General features: G+C 40.5%; 2 protein-coding genes across 2 annotated transcripts in view; both read right to left on the reverse strand.

Annotated features, from left to right (window-relative positions):
• Nucleotides 1-727: 727 nt before the first annotated feature.
• LOC146635127 (low affinity immunoglobulin gamma Fc region receptor III-like) lies at nt 728-8,409 on the reverse strand. The gene is made up of 7 exons (XM_085349814.1): nt 8,379-8,409; nt 6,336-6,371; nt 4,528-4,791; nt 4,203-4,448; nt 3,895-4,116; nt 3,588-3,656; nt 728-795 (listed from the first exon to the last, which is right to left on the reverse strand). Exons 1-7 carry the CDS (start codon nt 8,407-8,409, stop codon nt 728-730), a joined length of 936 nt encoding a protein of 311 aa, XP_085205940.1.
• A 2,521-nt stretch (nt 8,410-10,930) lies between these two features.
• LOC146635128 (Fc receptor-like protein 1) overlaps nt 10,931-21,629 on the reverse strand; it is a 38,617-nt gene continuing 27,918 nt past the window's right edge. The window contains exons 5-8 of the mRNA XM_085349815.1: nt 14,727-14,930; nt 14,453-14,548; nt 13,654-13,752; nt 10,931-10,974 (exon numbers count right to left, since the gene is read on the reverse strand). Of these exons, the coding sequence (XP_085205941.1) occupies nt 10,931-10,974; nt 13,654-13,752; nt 14,453-14,548; nt 14,727-14,930 (443 nt within the window). The remainder of the gene's footprint in view (nt 10,975-13,653; nt 13,753-14,452; nt 14,549-14,726; nt 14,931-21,629) is intronic.

Below are 21,629 nucleotides of genomic sequence, written 5' to 3' on the forward strand. Positions count from 1 at the left end.
AAATTCAATGTATTCAGAAAAAGTACACCAAATAAGAAACAATTAGTCTTTGTATCACAAGACAGAATCATGACCTGAAGCTACAATGGAGCTCTGATAATCTACATATAGTTATAGACATGCGATATTTATTTGGTGGAAGCCCCTTAATGCCTTCATGACTTTGTTAGACGCCCCTGCTGCCACTCTGGGAACCATTATTTTGGTAAAAAGCAGTTAAACACAAATGACTTCAGGAGTCAATTGAAAGATGTCACACTGTCAAAGTATTGTCATGTGAAAAGCAGCTGCTTTGCTTGGAGCTGGAATGTAAATGTGTCTTTCTCTCTATCAATATCATCGATAATTGTGATATTTGGCTCGAGCTCTATTGAATTGCTCAGTGTTACCAGTAGAGGGCAGCAGACTTTATATGTGACTCATTTCCTTTTGAACCACACGAGGAAAATAAGTGAGAGCAAAGATTTATTATTCACACGCAGAAATTAAGTAGTAGCTGAGGGAACAAGAACAAGGTGTTTGAGTCACACTTAAATATAAACAGTGAAGCTCTGGCCATGAAACACATTAACATATTTATATTCTTTGTCACTGCAGCAAAATACACATTTAAATTTTCAGTTAAAAATATATCCTCATATGGCTTTTGAAGTTTTGAATCATTTTAGTTTATATCAGTGAAAAATTAATGTGTGCATGTCTTCTGGTCTCAGGTGCTGGGGGCCAGTTAGAGACCAGCAGCTGGACGGTTGGACTTCACTGAAGAGTAGATGGTCTCTGGCTCTGGTTTAAAGTCTGAACACAAACACACACATTTCAAACAACAGGAAACATCATTACAAACGTCATAGTTCTTGGTGACTTTGTTGAAAGATTTAGTCACATTTCTAAATGTCCTGTGATAAACTGGTGTAGCCGACCTCTCACCATTAACAGCTCCAGCTCCCATGTGAAACAGTGAAGCAGTAACAGTGAGCAGTGGTGCAGCACCTGTGTGAAGCGAGGTGCTTCACAGCCGTGTCAGAGTGAGCAACTAACATTTTAAGCAAGTGTGAGGGTGAAAGTGGGCTCACATGTGGGTTTATTTAGTGTGACCTTTGTATGACATATTAAAAATAGTAGCTTTTAAGTCTTAAGTCGCATAGATATCATGACACATTTGATTTAATTAACCTTGTAGCCTGTACACTGGTGTAAAATCGGTCTCTTTAGGACATGGCTGTCTGAGTTAATGAACAACTGGTGAAAATATAACTTTGATTTATGTGTTATTAATTAATACATTTAATGATTTTAAAGGACTTTTTATTTGTCTGTATATATTATTTAACAGGCTGATTTTCTATACATTTTAATATGATTTAAATTTCAGAAAATGTTCAGTCGTTGTGTTAAAGAGTTGTCTGGGTCAGCTCTTTAGACCTGTTTTCATTTAACTGCCAAGCAAGTGTGCCTAATATTAATGTTGGTGTTTGGCCTCTGCAAACATTAGAACAGTTTTTGGTATGTACGTTTCATAGAACCAAAACTGGGGTATCAAGCTTTAGACACAGCATAGACCAGTTAGACCACAGCTAAAAAGACTGTGTGAAGATTGACCTATGTATGTAACGTTTGTAAATAGCTGTAGCTTTTCATGGTCTTTCTTTTTCCATTTCTCAATGCTTTTGCTGAGAAACAACAAATGACGAGCTGATGATGACCAACCAGAGAGCTGGCACCTTTTTCAGTGCAGGCTGAGACTTGACCACAGCGCAAGTTCTCAAAATATAAACAGTGTCATTGCCCACACCAGAACAGAGAAGTGTCAATCAGCTTCAAACTAAACTACAGGAAGTAGCTGCTGTGGTGTTAGAACTCTTTTTATGCCCTTCATATTAACAACACTTTCACCCTGATAACAAACTGTGTGCACTGAAGCCACAGAGCAGTATAACTGAATTTAATTGAATTCATATTTTTATATAGCGGCCGCTCACAAAAACATGAATACACTGATGCAGACCTCTGGATGAGTCAGTGTTATTTGTTAAGGTCCAGCGTGCCCAAAGAAAATTGCAGATGTTTCATATTTGTACTCCCTCCAAGAGGAAGCACAAACACTGGGATCTCATTAAAGTAGACAGTCGAGTCTGATGATGCTTGCTTGGAGTAAAAGGGGAGGGGCAACGGTTATTGTGGTGATGATAAATGGTAAATGATTCTTATATAGAGCTTTTCTACACCGAGCACTCAAAGCACTTTACACAACTTGCCTCATTCACCCATTCACACAAACACTTTTTCCTTATGATGTTTCTATTTGTGTGCTTCTATCTAACATTCATGCACATTTATACTCCATCGGAGAGCAACTTGGGGTTATTATCTTGCCCAAAGTTATTTGGCATCCAGACTAGGGATCCAGTCCTTCCACCCGACCTTCTGATTAGTGGGCGACCTCCTCTACCATCCCAGTCTTAAAGTGTGGTCAGTCTTATCAATGAGATCTCTGAAGTTGTTTGGTCAAAATATTTGTGGAATTTGTTTTATATTAAATGATCATATTAAAACAATGAGTTTATGAAGGCAAGTCTTTAACCTATAATCATATTATTGAATCTATATTTGAGGATTTTTGAGGGGTTTTATCAAGGAAAATGGTTTCATAGTTTTGAATATGCAAGTTTTGTTTATGCACACTTTGTTGTTCAGGGAAACTCAGTGATGAGGATCAACGGTCAAAAGACGTAAATCCCTGCCTGTACATGTTATAGATTGAGTCTAATGTATATCAAAGTTTGTATGACTAAACTTCAGGTCTGCATTTTACACAGATGACCATCAAATCCTGATCAGAGGCTATGTGATTGGTGGTCATTTTAGCTACAGCTTTAGAATTTTTACTCTCTCTACTTGGGGCTTTGTATCTAACGTAGCCATTAGCATATAACCTTAAATCAAGGTCAAGGTCAAGCTTATTTATATAGCACATTTCCAAAAGCTCACGCTGCACAAAGTGCTGTGCAAACTAAAATGCAACTAAAAAAGTAAAATGTGCAACAATGTTGCAATTAAATATAAAAAAGAAGACAATAAAACAATAAGACAATAGAAAGAACTAAAACAACAATGTGTGGGTTACCTCGTGCTGAAATCCAAGAAATGTGCAGATCTAATATTTAGAGGCAGACTATTACAGAGTGTGGGACCTGCCACACAGAAGGCTCTGTTTAGACCATGGAATAGATAACATAAGTTTGGAACTGGACCGCACGGTTCTCTCTGGAGCATAAATAAATAGGAGCTCGAATAGGGAGGAGGGGCCTCAGCCTTTTAGATCAAAATCAAGGTGGGCCTGCAACTGTATATAGATCACTTTCTCCAGAACTCTTGAAAGAAAATGGGAGCGTTTCATCCATCTACATTTTTACATGCTCCACAGTGTCCTCAAATAACTTTATTTTTAATAAGCCATAAAATGTCTGTGCACAGAATCAAAAGCTCAAACTTTTCTGAAGTATGAGATAAAGCATTTCATTAAAAAAAACAACAACAACATCTGTACAACCATTAAAGAATCCTGTAACAAAAACACCCAGAATTACCTCGAGTTCGTTTGGTTGATATTTGGATGTCACCATACGTGATGTCATCTTCTACAGGTTCATCTTCATCTGGTGAAATGATCCAAATTCAACATCAACATGTTTTACTTAAAAACTCTAAAGTTAGGATTTTAATTTAAAAAAATGATATACAAAGAAACATTCATAGATTTGTACAATGTTGAGTTACTTCCATGGGGATCAAACATCAATGCAAAACCATCAAATCACTATTGATGTAAAGACTATAACATGTAGATTAACATGAACTTCAAATCTAAAATCAAAAAGTCTCAGTCAGTCTCACCTTCAGGTTTCCTGTGAACACATCGTCTCACCAGCAGAACCAGTAACACCAGTAGAACCACAACACAGGAGGATCCAACACATGACAACAGAGAGAGAAGAGGAAGAGAGAGTGGGGGAGGAAGAGCGATGGAGGTGAAAGCTGGATGAGAGGTGGATGTAGGTGGAGCTGTGGATGTAGGTGGAGGTGTGGATGTAGGTGGAGGTGTGGTGGTGTCTTCCCCTAAAATAAAGCAAACACAGTCATTAAGTCGTCGTCACATTGTGAATGTTGAAAGCTGCAGAAACACAGACAGGTGAGTGTGTCACCTGTGACAGTGATCCAGCTGGATGGAGACTCTCCATGACCGCTGATGTCACACTTGTAGAGGCCTTCATCAGACCTGGAAACATGCTGGATGGTCATGTGACCTGTAGGCTGCTTCCTGATGAGGGAGCCATCTTTATAGAAAGCAGCTGGGAGGTTGGAGGGAGTGGTCTTTGTTTTACAGAGTAGAGTGACGTCATCTCCCTCCATCACAGGGAGGACAGGACTCTGCAGGATCACTGATCCACCTCAACACAGAGACAAACTACAGCATTTCATCCATTTACACACAGCTTCATCAACACTAACTCCACACACTCAGCTTACCAGTGACTGTCAGGTTAACCATGTTACTGATGGGACCCTCTCTGGACTCACACCAGTAAACGCCACTGTCCCGTTCAACGGTGTAGCTGATGTCACAGGAAGAGTTAAATGATGTTCCCCACCCATCTCCACACTGAGTGATGTTTCCTGTGCTTGTGTTTCTCCTCAGAGTCCATCCAGCAGAGCTGTCGTCCTCCTCACAGCTCAGAGACACAAAGTCTCCTTTAAAGAACTGAGAGCTGCTGGGACTCACAGTCAGACGAGCTGTGAGGGTTACAATGAAAAATATTTGATTAGTTATATCAAATATTTTTGTTAAAACTTTTATAATTCTGTGATTAATGCTTAATTGAATCAGTTTTATATTTGAGATCAGGCTGCAGACGTGGACGCGCCAAAAAGAAAACAGTGAAAGTACACCCTGAAGGAAGACGATGAGAAAAAAGAACTCCACCCATACTGAGCTCCTAGAGGAAAACAAATTGAGAACAGAAAAAGATCTCGGCACAGAAAGGCAAATGAATCTTCATATTTTAACACCATAGAGGCACAGAGAGTCTAAACACAGTCCTGTTATTAAGGAGAAGAATTTGTTGTTACAGCCTTCTGGCAGCGACATGGGAGAAATTATGGTTGTTTGGGTTTAGTGCAAACAACCTACATTACATTTTTACAGCTGATCTCATGTCACCAGGTCTGTAAATTTCCAGTTGAGGAGTCGTGTTATTCCTTGGTTTCATGTGTCAGCAGCTCACTTGGTTTTGGTTTCTGTAGTATTCCGAGCTTTTACTGAGTCCGAGTTCTCGTGTTTGCCATGTGTGTATATTGTTGTTTGAGTTCTTGTGCCGTGTTTCCCCTCGTGTTTTGTGCTGTTATGTTTATCTGTGTTCCCCACCCAGCTCATCTGTGCACTTCCTGTTTTACTGTGAAAGTATTAATAGTCAGTGTGCTCAGTTTTGCATCCTCCCTTTCTCCTCATGTGTAATTATCCTCAGCCGTGTCTCCCAGCTGTTCCCTCTTTGCCCTGTTAACCTTCTGTATTTATTGTCTGTGCTTGCTTCTGTTCATTGTTACGTCATTAACTTCCATGCCCTCAGACCTGCCTGTGTGCTTTAGCTCTAGTTCAGTTTCTAGCCCTCCTAGTTTTGTTCTGTTTTTGACTTATGCCTGCAATAAAGCAGTGGACCTTGAGTTTAAGTTCTGCCTCTACGAGTCTGCATATTGGGTCCTTTTCCTGCCTGCATACAGACATGACAGTCGTGAGCTTCTCCAAGATCTTTCCATTTTATGTTCCATAAGCACCGTCTACGTGCTCATGGCCCTTCCCATCGCTTCAATCATAGCGGCTAGCCTTGTGGAGTTTTGAACAGCCATAAGAGCTTTCTTTAATATCAGTAAGTCAGGGCCGAGCCAGCTCCGATCAGCAAGAACCCTGTTATCACGGTTCAGAATAAGTGTAGATCTTCTATGTCCTAAATTGACAGTCCCACCAGGCACACACCAGTGCTGCCACCCATCCATCATGTATCGGCAGAAAACATCCCACCAGGACAACTGGGCTCTCCCAAACTCAGGGTTGTCATCCATAAAAAGGTGTCAATCGCGTTCAGAGACCAGTTGATATAATCCATATTTTTTAGGGTTTAGAGAACAAGAAAGACACTCTCTGAGGGTTAGAGTAGACAAGACAAGGACATGAGTAACGCAAACAGGGAAGATAAGATGAGCGGGAGGGAGAAAAGATGCGACTGAATCTGTCAAGAGCCAAGAGCCTAGAGTTTCATGTGTGACAGAAGAAGGTTACTGACCTTGGTTTGTTGTGCAGCTCAGCAGTGAGATCAGGACTAAAGAGAAATGACACTCAGGTTGATTTGAGGTGAACATAATGTAGCCAATCTATCATATATTTATACTGATGTAGACCGGGGCAGAAAATCAAAATTCCCTAGGGTCAATAATGAGACCGATATATGAACTACTTATAGCCCCGGGCACAACCCATATATTCTGCAGCTGTTCCTGACATCTTCTGTTCTGAGTTCTGGTTACTTGACTTCATAGAAATACTACACACCATGAACACAATGAATACACAGTATTTAAACTTGAATGTGTCTGTTAACTGATATTACAATATAAATATTATTATATGTATTGTACAGTGTAGCAGCAAATTTAAATGCAACTTTAAATGTAACTTCATAAATAAATGTAACTTTATAACTTTATAACATTTATAGAGTTGGTTATGTGCCCCTTTGGTAGTTACGTGTTTTGATATTTACATGTTATGTTTACATATGCATGTTCAAAGCAGTAATAAGTATGTGTTATATCTACCTAGTTGTTTTCCCTGCATTGATCTGAGTATAGCTTCTGAGAGGCCAGTCGAGTATTCATGAGGGTGGTAAACAGGAAGTGTTGGGTTGTTGTTGCTGTGTGCTGAGAGCAATGAGGCTTCTAAAAAAGTTATCCGTCTCCATCTTGCTGTTTCTAATCATTCAGAGTGATTCCAAACCACATAGCAAACCCTCACGTTACAGGTAATATACAAAATTAAAGTCCACTTCTCTCTTGTTGATCAACTGAAATTTTCCCACTTATTTTAAGCTGAGAAAACAATATAACAGAAAAGGAGCTGGAGATCATTATGACCCAAAACCTTATGGTTGCTTCGCTCCATCTGGAGTAAACAAAATAAAACAGGGTGGTCAAAGGAGCTTGCAAAGAAGATTCTTCAGTTCAACTGAAGAAGCTTCTCGGATGAGAGGTGAAACGTCTTCAAGCAACTTAAAGAAGTCCAGACGCTTTTCTTTGCAAGCTCTTTTGACTACGATGACCTGGATGACTGAGAACCTTCACAGACATAAAACAGGGTGGTACTTTGGAAAGTCTGGTGTCAGGTAGAGGGGACTCCAGTAATCTGGCCCGGGCCATTCAGGCCAAGAAATGTCCTGAGAGCAACTATCTTGAAGCTAGTGTAGGTACTAGCTGTTCAAAGTCTGCTCGCTCTGCCAAATAGCCACTCACTTTATCAACAAGCAGCAAACTTCAGTGCAGCAGCGTTCAGGTCAACATTCGCTGCTTTGCAGTGTCTAATAGTTCAGCTACAGGAGTCCACCCTCTTTTGCGTAAGCTCCTCTGATTGTCTCCCTTTGACTGCTCTGACACCAAAACTTCTAAACTTGTGTCTAGTTCACTTCTACTGGGACAAAACTGCAAGTAACATGTTTATTTTTAGCACCTTTAGTTTTTTCAACAAAATAAATAATAAAATTAAATAAATACACTCTTATATGCTTGATATTTTAACCATGAACTTAAAATGTCATCACACAACAAAGCATGTTATTAACTCTCTTTAATTTTGTAGGATTGATGTGTTATGAATGGAATTTTTGCAGCAGTTTTCCATTTTCGGTGGGTTTTCTTTTGTTTGTTTGTTTTTTGGCTACAATAAAGAACAACTCCACACAAACAGCTGACAGACCCACAAACTCGTCTGTGTATTATATATTTATGAGCTCGTTTTTTATTTAATGCCAGTAACATGTTTCAATAAGGTTTGGACAACAAAAGATTGAAAAAAGTAAATTCCATAAAGTCATGTGTTGACTTTCAAGCTGTGTTGATATAATGAGTGAATGATTTGATCTTTTCACTGCCTGCTGTGTTTCCTCGACTCCTGAGCAAAGATAAAGAGTCAGTTCAGACCTGCAGTTGGTCCTCGTGGTGTTTTGAACTTGAATTCAGCCTGATTTGTTTTTCATGTCTTCTCCTCCATCATCAGTTATCAGGAGAGCAGACAGTCAAAGTAGAAGAATTCAAACAAACACAGAGATTCTACTTACAGAGCAGACACAGCACAGATGTTTCCTTCATCGTCCTTCTCACTCATTTGAGCTTTTTTTCATTTCTGTCACTGACACCAAGTAAAGCCCGCCCTCTTCCTCTGAGCACCAGCTTTCTATTGGTTCAAATAGAGTTAGAGGTTAGTGTGTGTGTGTGTGTGTGTGTGTGTGTGTGTGTGTGTGTGTGTGTACGTCCCCCTCAGTGAGAGAGGCAGATATGAGCTGAAACACAGGAATCAAACCAGGGACGCTGCTGTTATGGAGCTGAACTGGAACCATTCAGACACTGAGGCCCTCTGAACACATTTTAATTACAGCTGTGCAGAGACACACTGATGACTGACTGGAACACTATGATTCACATTTTACATGAACACCATCCTCACACATGTTTATATGTGGCCACTAGAGGGAGATGTTGGACTTTAAATGCAAACTAACCAGTCATGTTAGATGGTCACTGTGTTGATATGTAGATGTTAATGTAATGATAAGGTTTACCAGCAGGGGGCACTGTATTTAAGAAAGCTCATGAATACCTCCAGGGGAGCACATGAAAGAAGACTGGTCTGTGGTGTGACATAAGAATGGTGTTAATAAAATGTTTGGGGCAGTAGCTCGCAAAGCAGAAGTGGATGCTGTGTTATTTTGAACAAACGCTACGAAGGCAACACATGGTACCAGGAGTAAATGTGAAAGAGTGGAAGCGTTCAAAGTTCTGTTTGAGACGGAAGGTTTGAAGCCACCGGAAGGACTGAAACTGGTGGGGAAAGTGAACAGCAACTGTCAGTGTTTTAAGCAGCAGTTTGAGCTGTATATGGCTCCCATGGGACTGGACTCCAAACCCGATGCCAGGAAAATTGCATTGCTGCTCACGGTACCTGGTCCTCAAGCCATTGAAGTCTTCAACACGTTTGAGTTTGAGGAACTTGGTGACACATTCACATTTTACATTAACACCATCCTCACACATGGTTTATATATGTGGCCACTAGAGGGAGATGTTGGACTTTACATACTAACATGGCTACAAGCAGATCATCAGTGATGCTGTCATAGTTGGATTAAAAGACATTAAGATAATAACTTTTTATTAAGTATAAACACACTGTATTGAATGAAAAAGTTGTGTTTGATGTCACTGTTGATAAAGATTCCCTTCATTTAAATATGTGTGTATAAGATGGCATATACAATCCAATCATCCATCCATCCATTGTTCAGGGTCGTGGGGGGTGGAGCCTATCCCAACTGTCTTAGGACGAGAGGGCGGGTACACCCTGGACAGGTCTCCAGTCTGTTCCAGGGCTCAAATACAATCTATGTACAGAAACATTTAAGTTGTAAAATACTCTTTGCTAATCATATTACATATTTAAAAGTTACTTGCTTTATGTTACTTTGGCAACTCACAATCTATTTTAAGCCAGTGCTGGTCTGGTTGAAGAAGATGGTGTGAGTTTAAAACATAAGCTTGAATATCAATGTGTGTGAGTGCTGTCCATGGTGCTGACCAACAGCTGGAATATCACAAGCTGAATGGACTTAGGCCCAGACTCGCTATGTTTTTGTTTTTTTTTTCATTAAAACATATTTACTGAACACTTCTAAGTGTGCTATATACTGAACTTATGGACTAGCACTATGCTATCATTCTAGTATCGATCTAATATCAATAGCAGCGTTGGCATCAATCATTTCTGCTGTAACTCACTGAGGTGCAACAGGAGGGTCTCTGAGCTGGTTCAGGAGATGAGCCTGTCCAGTCTGAGTCACATGTTCATCAGTTTGTAGTTCATCTCTAAACACTTCAGCTCTTTATGTTAAAACTCTGAGTGTTACACTGCGAATGTTTCCCAGGTGGAGTAACAATAAATGAACACTCAGTAAGGTTAACAAAATAAAATAAATTTATATTAATTATTACCAAAAACTTTTCAAGATGTTCTGTTTTTATTTGACCAGTTTAAATAATACATTTTTAAAAAGCCATGTCAGCAGCTGCCTGCTGGTTTCAGTGTGACTTACTGTAAAACATCAAAGTAAAATCTCTCTGTCTGAGATGAAGCTTTGCTGCATTATTCAAAGCCGTTGAATAGTTTCTGCTGCTGTGGTTTAATGCTTGTTTTCTTTTCTGCAATGAAAAGATATGTGGGTCGGTTAGCCACGACCAAGTCAGATTTTCCATCAGACATCTCGGTGAAACCCACAGAACCACACGAGGAAAATAAGTGAGAGCAAAGGTTTATTATTCACACAGAGAAATTAAATAGTTGCTGAGGGAACAAGAACAAGGTGCTTGAATCATACTTAAAATATAAAAAGTGAACCTACTGTGTCCATGAAACACATTAACATATTTATACTGTTTTTCACTGCAGCAAAATACATTTAAAACTTACTTAGATTAAAATCCTCATATGGTATTTGAATTTTTGAATCATTTTAATCTAAATCCATGGAAAATCATTATATGGATGTGCTCTGGTCTGAGGTGCTGGGATGAACCAGTTAGAGACCAGCAGGAGGACAGCAGTGGTTGGACTGGTGGATTACTTCAGTAAAGAGTAGATGGCGTCTGGCTCTGGTTTAAAGTCTGAACACAAACAACAACAGGAAAAATGATTACAAGCTTTCTAGTTCTTGGTGACTTTGTTGAAAGATTTAGTCACATTTCTAAATGTCCTGTGATAAACTGGTGTAGCCGACCTCTCACCATGAACAGCTCCAGCTCCCATGTGAAACAGTGAAGCAGTAACAGTGAGCAGTGGTGAAGCATCTGAGTGAAGCGAGGTGCTTCACAGCTGTGTCAGAGTGAGCAACTAACTGGCCCACAACATTTTGAACAAGTATGAGGGTGAAAGTGGGCTCACATGTGAGTTTATTTAGTGTGACGATTGCGTGATATGTAGACTCGAACTCTTCCACAGCATGCATTTTTAATTTCTCTTTCATATTTGGGCTGATTGGGACGTGATGAATGTAAAAACAAAGAATTACCAGATTTTTTTTTACCTAATTTTTGTTTCTAAGAATAATGAGAGCCACATATGACGATATTCGTTTAAAATTTCGATAGAACAGTAGCAGTATAATGTCCTTGTAAGTGGATATCAGGCCCATGTAGAGCAAAATTGAGTATTTTGGTCTAAATAACCCAAAATGTGATGTCCACAGATGTGGACGGCAGGTCCTAGGAGGTTAAAATACTAGATTTAAGTCTTAAGTCACATAGATATCATGACATATTTGATTTAATTAACCTTGTAGCCTGTACACTGGTCTGAAATCGGTCTCTTTAGGACATGGCTGTCTAAGTTAATGAACAACTGTGAAAATATAACTTTTGATTTATGTAATACTAATTAGAAAGGCTTTTTTATTTTTTGTTTATATTATTAAACAGGATTTTTTTTTCTATATTTTAATATGAGTGACATTTCAGGAAATGTTGAGTTCCTGAGTTGTCTGGGTCAATCTTTAAAAGTGTGCCTAATATTAAAGTTAGTATTTGATCTCTGCAAATATTAGAACATTTTTGGCATCTACTTTACATCAAACCCAGCACCTCATTTTGATCAAAACTGGGGTATCAAGCTTTAGACACAGTACAGAGCAGTTAGAGCGCAACTAAAAGGACTGTGCAAAGATTAACACATGTATGTAACTTTTGTAAATGGCTGAAGCTTTTCATGGTCTTTGCATTTCTCAACACTTCTGCTGAGAAACAAAAGCTACCCTAACTAGTTGAAGGTGCACGACCACAGATCTGACACCTTTTTCAGTGCAAACTGATGCTTCACCACAGGGCAAGTTCTCACGATATGAACTCTGTGCTTGGCCAAACCAGAACAGAGAAGTGTCATCAGCTTTAGACTACAGGAAGGAGCTGCTGTGGTTTTACATGCAGAACATTTTAAGTAGTTAAAAAATTCATTGTAGTGAAGTTGTCTCTTTATACACTTCATATTAACAGCACTTTCAACCTGTTAACAAACTGTATGCACCAAAGCAAGAAAGCAGTGTAACTGAATTCAGTTTTATTAACAACAGTCGCATCGAGGAGTTTTTTATTGTTAAATAAAAACCCTGGAAGGAAAAACTCCCTTTTAACAGGAAGAAACCTTCAGTAGAACCAGGCTCAAGGAGGGGCGGCCATCATGACCAGGAGGGGGGTGCAGGACTAAAGATACGCTGTAGAGATAAAGCAGACACATGTGAGCCTAATCTGTTCAGTTGTAGCACTGTGAAAAGTTATAACACACCTGACATCTCTATAAAACAGAACTGTGGCTGAGTCGATGTTATTAGTAAAGGCCAAGTGTGGCACAAGAGAGACTGCAGATGTGTCCTATTTGTCCTCTCTCCAAGAGGAAGCAGTGTGAGGTGTACTCTTACGGGAGACTGTCTCAGACTAAAGAAACATCAAGAAAAGAGTATGTGGTGGATGTCTTTGTCTGTGTTTTCAGCAGCTCACTCTGAGTCGTTTGTGAGAAAGGTGGAGTCAAAACAATTGAAGCTAGGTCAGAGTCCTGACCCATGGGTGCATGAAGGCAAGTCCTTAACCTAATATGATAGTATTTAACAAATATTTGAGGACAGGAATTATAGTAAAGAAATGGACAATAGAAACAATCAAAGGGTAAAGGTGAAAACAAATTAACAAAACACAAACAATTAACCAGTGACTAGATTTGGGCAGGTTTCACAGTTTGGAATATGCGAGTTGTTTATGCTCACTTAGTTGTTCAGGAAAGGTCAGTGATGAGAATTTATTGAATATCTTTATTTTATGTTCCAAAGAAAGAAATCTGCCTGTATGTTATAGATTGAGTCTAATGTATATAACCTCAGGTCTGCATTTTACACAACTGACCATCAAATCCTGATTAAAAGATGGTGGTATTATTTGTAATTTAGCCACAGCTTTAAATTTTTACTGACTTGGGCTTTGTATCTAATGTCCCCTAAGCAAACAATCTTCGATCAGTCCCCATCCTTCAAGACACATGTTAAACATCTGTCTAACAACTGTTTGATTTTTGTTTCCTTTGTTTTCTTTTCTTTTGTTACGTCAACCCCGAAAAATATTATTCAATTTAAGTCAGAAGTTTCTAAACAGGATCATGAGATGCTCATTCCTGTGTCATCATCTGTAACTCTTTATTTTCTCCACTCGTAAATTTGTCCTGAAACACCTGCAGGTTATTTAAAATGCTGTCAGATAGACAGACTCATATCGCCACAGACAGCAGACCAATAAGAGCAGCTGTACCTCTCATCTGTGATCTGGTTTTCTTGTCTTTAATGATGATTCGACCATAACTGATGTCTTCTGTTCTCACTGCCGAGTAGATTACTGCTGCATCACTGTCTGCACAATAAAACACACAAAATGTTGGAATCACATAAATATGAAACAGTAAAGTCCTTTAAACTTTGAGTAAAGCTACATATGTTACACTGAGTTAAGCTAATTATAAAAGGAAATTATGAATAAAACCATAGTAAGTTTACTTAATGTGAATATGAATTATTTATTTCTAGCGCCTGATAGAGAAACACCTGCAGGTAACTTTAAAAACAATCATAAACAGGAAACTGTACGACTGCAGAGGTGTTAGCTTGTGTTAACCACAGACAACAAACACAGAGGGCAGCATGTAAAGAGCAATGCTCAATGAGCACAGAGTGAAATTTTACAGACTTAAAATGACTGAATTATTAAATTTGGAGAGAGGAAAGAAAACAAATTTTACACTTTAAAAAAGCATAATCAAAATGACTGAGTTTAATAAATTTGAATAAAGGAAACAAATCAAATGAAAAAAATGTGACGTTAAAGGCATGACATACAAAGATGGACTCTGGCGAAATTACTACAGGGTTCAACTTTAGCATCAATTTAATAGAATGTTTCTTTTTCTATTACAATGCACAGTTATATGCGTTTGATCGTCCCTCACATAATTCATCTATGAATATAATCAGAACTTCATATTTCATAAAAAGTATTTTTTTAAATTGGAGTTGAACAATCACAAATAAATAACCGACAAAGGACCTCAAATTACCTTTGTTTTGTTTTTTTGGATGTTGATGACTTGATATTTTAACATCACTGTACAAGATGTCATCTGTGATGCCATCTCCCACAGCTTCATCTCGATCTAGTGAAATTATTAAAATTTAATTTTTCACAGTGAAAAGTCCAAATGAAAAAGAAAAATTAAATGGTTTTACAATTGTAATGTGAAATTACAATAAAAAAAAAATCATCAAATGATAATACACAAATAGTATAGCATACAGATTTACATAACCACATATAAAATTCAAAAGTCTCACCTTCAGGTTTCCTGTGAACACATCGTCTCACCAACAGAACCAGTAACACCAGTAGAACCACAACACACACTGATCCAACACATGACAACACAGAGAGAACAGGAGGAGAGAGTGATGGAGGAAGAGTGATGGAGGTGGAATCAGGAGGAGGTGTGGATGTAGGTGGAGGTGTGGATGTAGGTGGAGGTGTGGTGGTGTGTTCCCCTATAATAAAGCAAACACAGTCATTAAGTTGTCGTCACATTGTGAATGTTGAAAGCTGCAGAAACACAGACAGGTGAGTGTGTCACCTGTGACAGTGATCCAGCTGGATGGAGACTCTCCATGACCGCTGATGTCACACTTGTAGAGGCCTTCATCAGACCTGGAAACATGCTGGATGGTCATGTGACCTGTAGGCTGCTTCCTGATGAGGGAGCCATCTTTATAGAAAGCAGCTGGGAGGTTGGAGGGAGTGGTCTTTGTTTTACAGAGCAGAGTGACGTCATCTCCCTCCATCACAGGGAGGACAGGACTCTGCAGGATCACTGATCCACCTCAACACAGAGACAAACTACAGCATTTCATCCATTTACACACAGCTTCATCAACACTAACTCCACACACTCAGCTTACCAGTGACTGTCAGGTTAACCATGTTACTGATGGGACACTCTCTGGACTCACACCAGTAAACTCCACTGTCATGAGGCATCATCATAGTGATATTACACGAAGAACCAGCTGGTTTCCCCCACCCATCTCTGCAATGAGTCCTCTGTCGTGTGCTTGTGTTTCTCCACAGAGTCCATCCAGCAGAGCTGTCGTCCTCCTCACAGCTCAGAGACACAAAGTCTCTTTTAAAGAACTGAGAGCTGTTGGGACTCACAGTCAGACGAGCTGAGAGGGTTACAATGAAAAACTGATGATCTGTTTACTTTTTTCTAAAAACTATCACAAATGGCAAACATGAAACCAATCAGGTCATATCAGTGAGCATTTATCAGGTTCAAACTGAGACAGAAGAAGGTTACTGACCTTGGTTTGTTGTGCAGCTCAGCAGTGAGATCAGGGCCCTGTTTCAGGAAGCCGGTTTAGTGGAAAAACTGAGTAAGTATACCCTGAGTTAACGAAAACTCTGGGTTTTCGGTTTCACAAAGCGAGTTCAGCTGAAGCCTGAGTGAGTCACTATGACGACACACGCCGTGAAGCTAACCTGCCCCCTAGCAGGTTTACTTCAACTAACCCTGACCTTCTCCGCCTCTTTGTCGGAAACCTGACAGTAGGAAGTGTCGGACATGGCGTGCCACTTCCTTGAAGAGCCAGTAGATCGTGAAGCCCAAATTCTCCGCAGAGCTCTCCGCCGGGAGAGAGTGATCAGAGTGCGTTTGGACATTTTATCATTTCCTGATGATTGTCTGTGCGAACGTTACCGTTTTTCAGCACAATCTATAAGTTATTTGGATAACATCCTGCCATATATTACGCATGTGACACATCGCGGACATTCTCTCAGTTCTGTACATATTATTTGTATTGCACTTCGGTTTTTTGCAAACGGGAGCTTTCTGTATAATATTGGTGACGCTGAGCACGTTTCCAAGGCTACCGTCTGTCGGGCAGTCAGGAATGTTACAGTTGCACTGAAACGTCTCCTGTACCCGTTTGTGGTGTTCCCCGGTCACAGACCCACAAGATTTATCAAAGAGGGATTCCACAAAATTGCAGGTATCAGGATGACCAAAACTTAATTTATGATGTGGTGATACTTGAACTACTACTTAAATATTACATTTATTTTCAGGGTTCCCAGGCGTGATTGGCTGTACAGATGGCACTCACATTCCAATCATTGCTCCTTTAGTAAATGAAGGAGACTATGTGAACAGGAAGTCTTTCCACAGCATTAATGTACAGGTACATAGTTCCCTGTAGCATGTCAAACTAACAAATTATTTCATCATAGTAATGGATGCTAATTTGTGTTCTCTGCACTGTGAAGATCATATGTGATGCTGCCAACATTATTACAAATGTGGAAGCCAAGTGGCCAGGCTCTGTCCATGACTCACAAATATTCCGTGAATGTACACTGAGCACAAAATTTGGACATGGTGAGTTGAAAATACTTTAAAATATATAAAGACCAATTGCTTCAGGGACATTTGAACTGAAGTGTATCCTTCTGTCTTAGGAGAGTTCACTGGCTACTTGCTTGGTGATAGGGGGTATCCATGTTTACCCTATTTGCTTACCCCTTACTCTGACCCTGAACCGGGCCCACAGCAGCGATATAATCTGGCTAATTGCAGGACAAGAGCCAGAATTGAAATGACTATCGGAATGCTTAAGGCCCGGTTCCAGTGCCTGCAAAGACTCAGGGTCACCCCAGAAAGGGCATGTGACATTATTGTGGCATGTGTGATTCTTCACAACATTGCCACAATTAGAGGAGAACACTGTCCTTCTGAACCAAACATCAGCAGTGATCCAAACCATGAACATCCTGACCCTCCCACGGACATACAAGATGGAAGTGCAGTCAGAGACACCATATGTCACAATCATTTCTTTTGACCCATCACCTCAACATGTTGAAAGAAGAATAAACAGATTTTTTGTTCAACTGGCTTTATTGGTCGCCTGTGTTTCCTGTACACAAAGTATTAAAAGATGTAAACCTCATAAAGTGTCTCTGTTGTTTCCTCCTCTGTAACAGCTGTCAATGTTTCTTCATTATTTTCCTGTAGTAAAGAAATAAACAACATTGCTGTTCTACTGTAAACTCATATAATCTGTGGAGTATTACTCACAACTCACAACTGCATGTTGGTCTGGCTCAACAGGAGGCTGCACCAGATGCAGTACACCACCACCATCAACTGATAGAATATGAGGTTTATACAGGTCACTTATAACTTACAAGGGACCAAATGGCAATTAACAAACATACCAATCACCTTACACTTCATTGTCATTATGCTCTCAAAGACAACCAAGACTGAGGGAAGGCAAAATCAGTAGGAAAATAACTTCACTACAAACAAATTCATTATGGTGAAGAGTTTATCAAATGAATGAGCAGCACTGCAAAGGTGACTGTGAAGAAAGGATGTATGCACATCATGTATTATTTTGAATTTACCCCCTATGTAGGCACTTGTGTCTTGCGGGGTTATTGACTCAGAGGATGTCCCCGCAGAGATGCCTTCGGCCACAGGGCGCCCACTGTTTTGGCTGAGGGCCAACTGCTCAGCCTCTGTGAGTGGTGGAGGACCCCCACCTGTTTTTCGGGCCTCCGCTTTTTTTCTGTTGGCTATAACGGGTCACATTTGAGCATACAGAGTAAGCAAATATGTACTTGTAATGTGCTCAGATAATTTCAATAAGTGCTTACAGACAGAAAATTAATGTAGCCTCTAACTGCAATTGATTTACATCGGACAAACAGACCAAGCACTATGGCTCATAATACAATTACACCTCACCTGTTTGGACTATATTTTTATATTTCATTTTTACTTGCTGCCAGGAACGTTTGGGGCCTGTTGGGTTGCACCTGCGCTCACATCACAAAATAAAATGTATAAAATAACAAATAAAATAACATATGATAAAATAACGTGTTAAATGGGTGGAAATCCCTCGATCAATGTTTATATTAACACTCACGCATTGACTCTGTCGGCTATGTTTTGCCATGCATGCTTTTGCAGCTGTGGCTGTGTTACTTTTTTCCGCGGAATTTGCATGTTATCGGCATATGCTGCCATCAGAATTTCGGCCTCAAGCGCTGTGAAATACATTGACCGCGCCTTCTTTCCCTCCGTCTCCATGGTGACTCGCTTAATCTGTGCTCCGCTTATCAGGGCTTTATGTATCCTCGTCCGCGCGCTTCACTTGGGGTTGACGCAACTCCGCGTTGACTGAACTAATTGTTATCAGCCTTTCTGAAACCGAATATTCCGAGTTGGACAGTTCGGGGTTACTCAACCCTGCGTATCGTTTTTCACTCTGAGTTTTCTAAACCGGCTTCTTGAAATAGGGCCCAGAACTAAAGAGAAATGACACTCAGATAACAGTCTTATTTACCATGTAAAATTCTCAGAGGAACTTTGTTACTGACATAAAAGTATTCACGCAGTTTGGATTTTTTGATGCTCCTCTAGTTTATATCTAAAACCAACACACAGTAATTATTATGCACAAGGACTAAGCTTTGAGTATACACACATTAACCACTACTTTTAAATAACTCAGTAAAGTCATGTGTCCACTGTGCAGCTGTGTTGATATAATGAGTGAATGATTTGATCTTTTCACTGCCTGCTGTGTTTCCTCGACTCCTGAGCAAAGATAAAGAGTCAGTTCAGACCTGCAGTTGGTCCTCGTGGTGTTTGAACTTGAATTCAGCCTGATTTGTTTTTCATGTCTTCTCCTCCATCATCAGTTATCAGGAGAGCAGACAGTCAAAGTACAAGAATTCAAACAAACACAGAGATTCTACTTACAGAGCAGACACAGCACAGATGTTTCCTTCATCGTCCTTCTCACTCATTTGAGCTTTTTTTCATTTCTGTCACTGACACCAAGTAAAGCCCGCCCTCTTCCTCTGAGCACCAGCTTTCTATTGGTTCACAGGCAGAGATGTGTAACGTCTGCATTCAACAATAAAACTGTAAATACATTATATATATATATATATATATATATATATATATATATATATATATATATATATATATATATATATATATATATATATATATATCCTATTCATGACTGACCAACCTGTGCACTGCCTGGATTGATTACAAGAAGGCCTATGACTCAATGCCCCACAGCTGGATACTGGAATGCCTAGAATTGTACAAGATCAATGGGACCCTAAGAGCCTTCATCAGGAACTCAATGGGGATGTGGCGTACAACACTAGAGGCCAACTCCAAGCCCATAGCACAAGTCACCATCAAGTGCGGGATCTACCAAGGAGATGCTCTGTCCCCACTGCTGTTCTGCATAGGCCTGAACCCCCTCAGTGAGATCATTAACAAGACTGGCTACGGATACCGACTACGGAACGGAGCAGTTGTCAGCCACCTCCTGTACATGGATGACATCAAGCTGTATGCCAAGAGTGAACGAGACATCGATTCACTGATCCACACTACCAGGCTATACAGCAATGACATTGGAATGTCGTTCGGACTGGAGAAGTGTAGTCGGATGGTATCAAAGAGAGGGAAGGTAGTCAGAACTGAGGGGATTGAACTACCAGAAGGCAACATTGCAGACATAGAGGACAGTTACAAGTACCTGGGGATCCCGCAGGCAAATGGGAACCATGAAGAGGCCGCTAGAAAGGCTGCAACCACCAAGTACCTGCAGAGGGTCAGGCAAGTCCTGAGGAGTCAGCTGAATGGTAAGAACAAGATCCGGGCCATCAACACGTACGCCCTGCCCGTGATCAGGTACCCTGCTGGGGTAATAGGCTGGCCAAAGGAGGAGATAGAAGCCACTGACATAAAGACAAGAAAGCTCCTTACCATGCATGGAGGGTTTCACCCCAAGTCCAGCACCCTGAGGCTGTACGCTAAGCGGAAGGAAGGGGGCCGGGGACTGGTGAGTGTCAGCACCACAGTCCAGGATGAGACAAGGAACATCCAAGAATACATTGGGAAGATGGCCCCAACTGACCGAGTGCTCAGTGAATAACTCAGGCAGCAGAAACCCAAGAAAGAGGAGGGAGACGAGGAACCATCATGGAAGGACAGGCCCCTGCACGGTATGTACCACCGGCAGATAGAGGAGGTGGCTGATATCCAGAAATCCTACCAGTGGCTGGACAAAGCCGGACTGAAAGACAGCACAGAGGCACTAATCATGGCAGCACAAGAACAAGCTCTGAGTACAAGATCCATAGAGGCTGGGGTCTATCACACCAGGCAAGACCCCAGGTGCAGGCTGTGTAAAGATGCCCCAGAGACAATACAGCACATAACAGCAGGGTGCAAGATGCTAGCAGGCAAGGCATACATGGAACGCCATAACCAAGTGGCCGGCATAGTGTACAGGAACATCTGTGCCGAGTATAACCTGGAAGTCCCAAGGTCAAAATGGGAGATGCCCCCAAGGGTGGTGGAGAATGACCGAGCTAAGATCCTGTGGGACTTCCAGATACAGACGGACAAAATGGTGGTGGCTAACCAACCGGACATAGTGGTGGTAGACAAACAGAAGAAGACGGCCGTAGTGATCGATGTAGCGGTTCCGAATGACAGCAATATCAGGAAGAAGGAACACGAGAAGCTGGAGAAATACCAAGGGCTCAGAGAAGAGCTCGAGAGGATGTGGAGGGTGAAGGTAATGGTGGTCCCCGTGGTAATCGGAGCACTAGGTGCGGTGACTCCCAAGCTAGGCGAGTGGCTCCAGCAGATCCCGGGAATAACATCGGAGATCTCTGTCCAGAAGAGCGCAGTCCTGGGAACAGCTAAGATACTGCGCAGGACCCTCAAGCTCCCAGGCCTCTGGTAGAGGACCCGAGCTTGAAGGATAAACCGCCCGCAGGGGCGTGCTGGGTGTTTATATATATATATATATATATATATATATATATATATATATATATATATATATATATATATATATATATATATATATATATATTTTAATGTTTATTATTCTATTCATTTAAAATATAAATAGTAAATTGTTTTCAGAGAATCTGAATTTATCAAAGTTTATTAGATTTCATGTCTATGGTACCATCAGAAATGCTTTCACTGACAAATTCCAATGTCTCCTGTTCTCTGCTCTCTGTAGTTTTAGTAATAAACAAATCCATTTCCATTATGATGCTTTGGTCAGCGGTGGTTTGGTTCTTCCTCAGCTCCAAGACTATTCCACTCTGAACTTTGGAGCTGC

This window comes from Diplotaxodon limnothrissa, linkage group LG3 (assembly GCF_057381915.1).
Source record: "Diplotaxodon limnothrissa isolate DT_005_m linkage group LG3, D_limnothrissa_male_GT1.1, whole genome shotgun sequence".
Lineage (NCBI taxonomy): Eukaryota > Metazoa > Chordata > Actinopteri > Cichliformes > Cichlidae > Diplotaxodon > Diplotaxodon limnothrissa.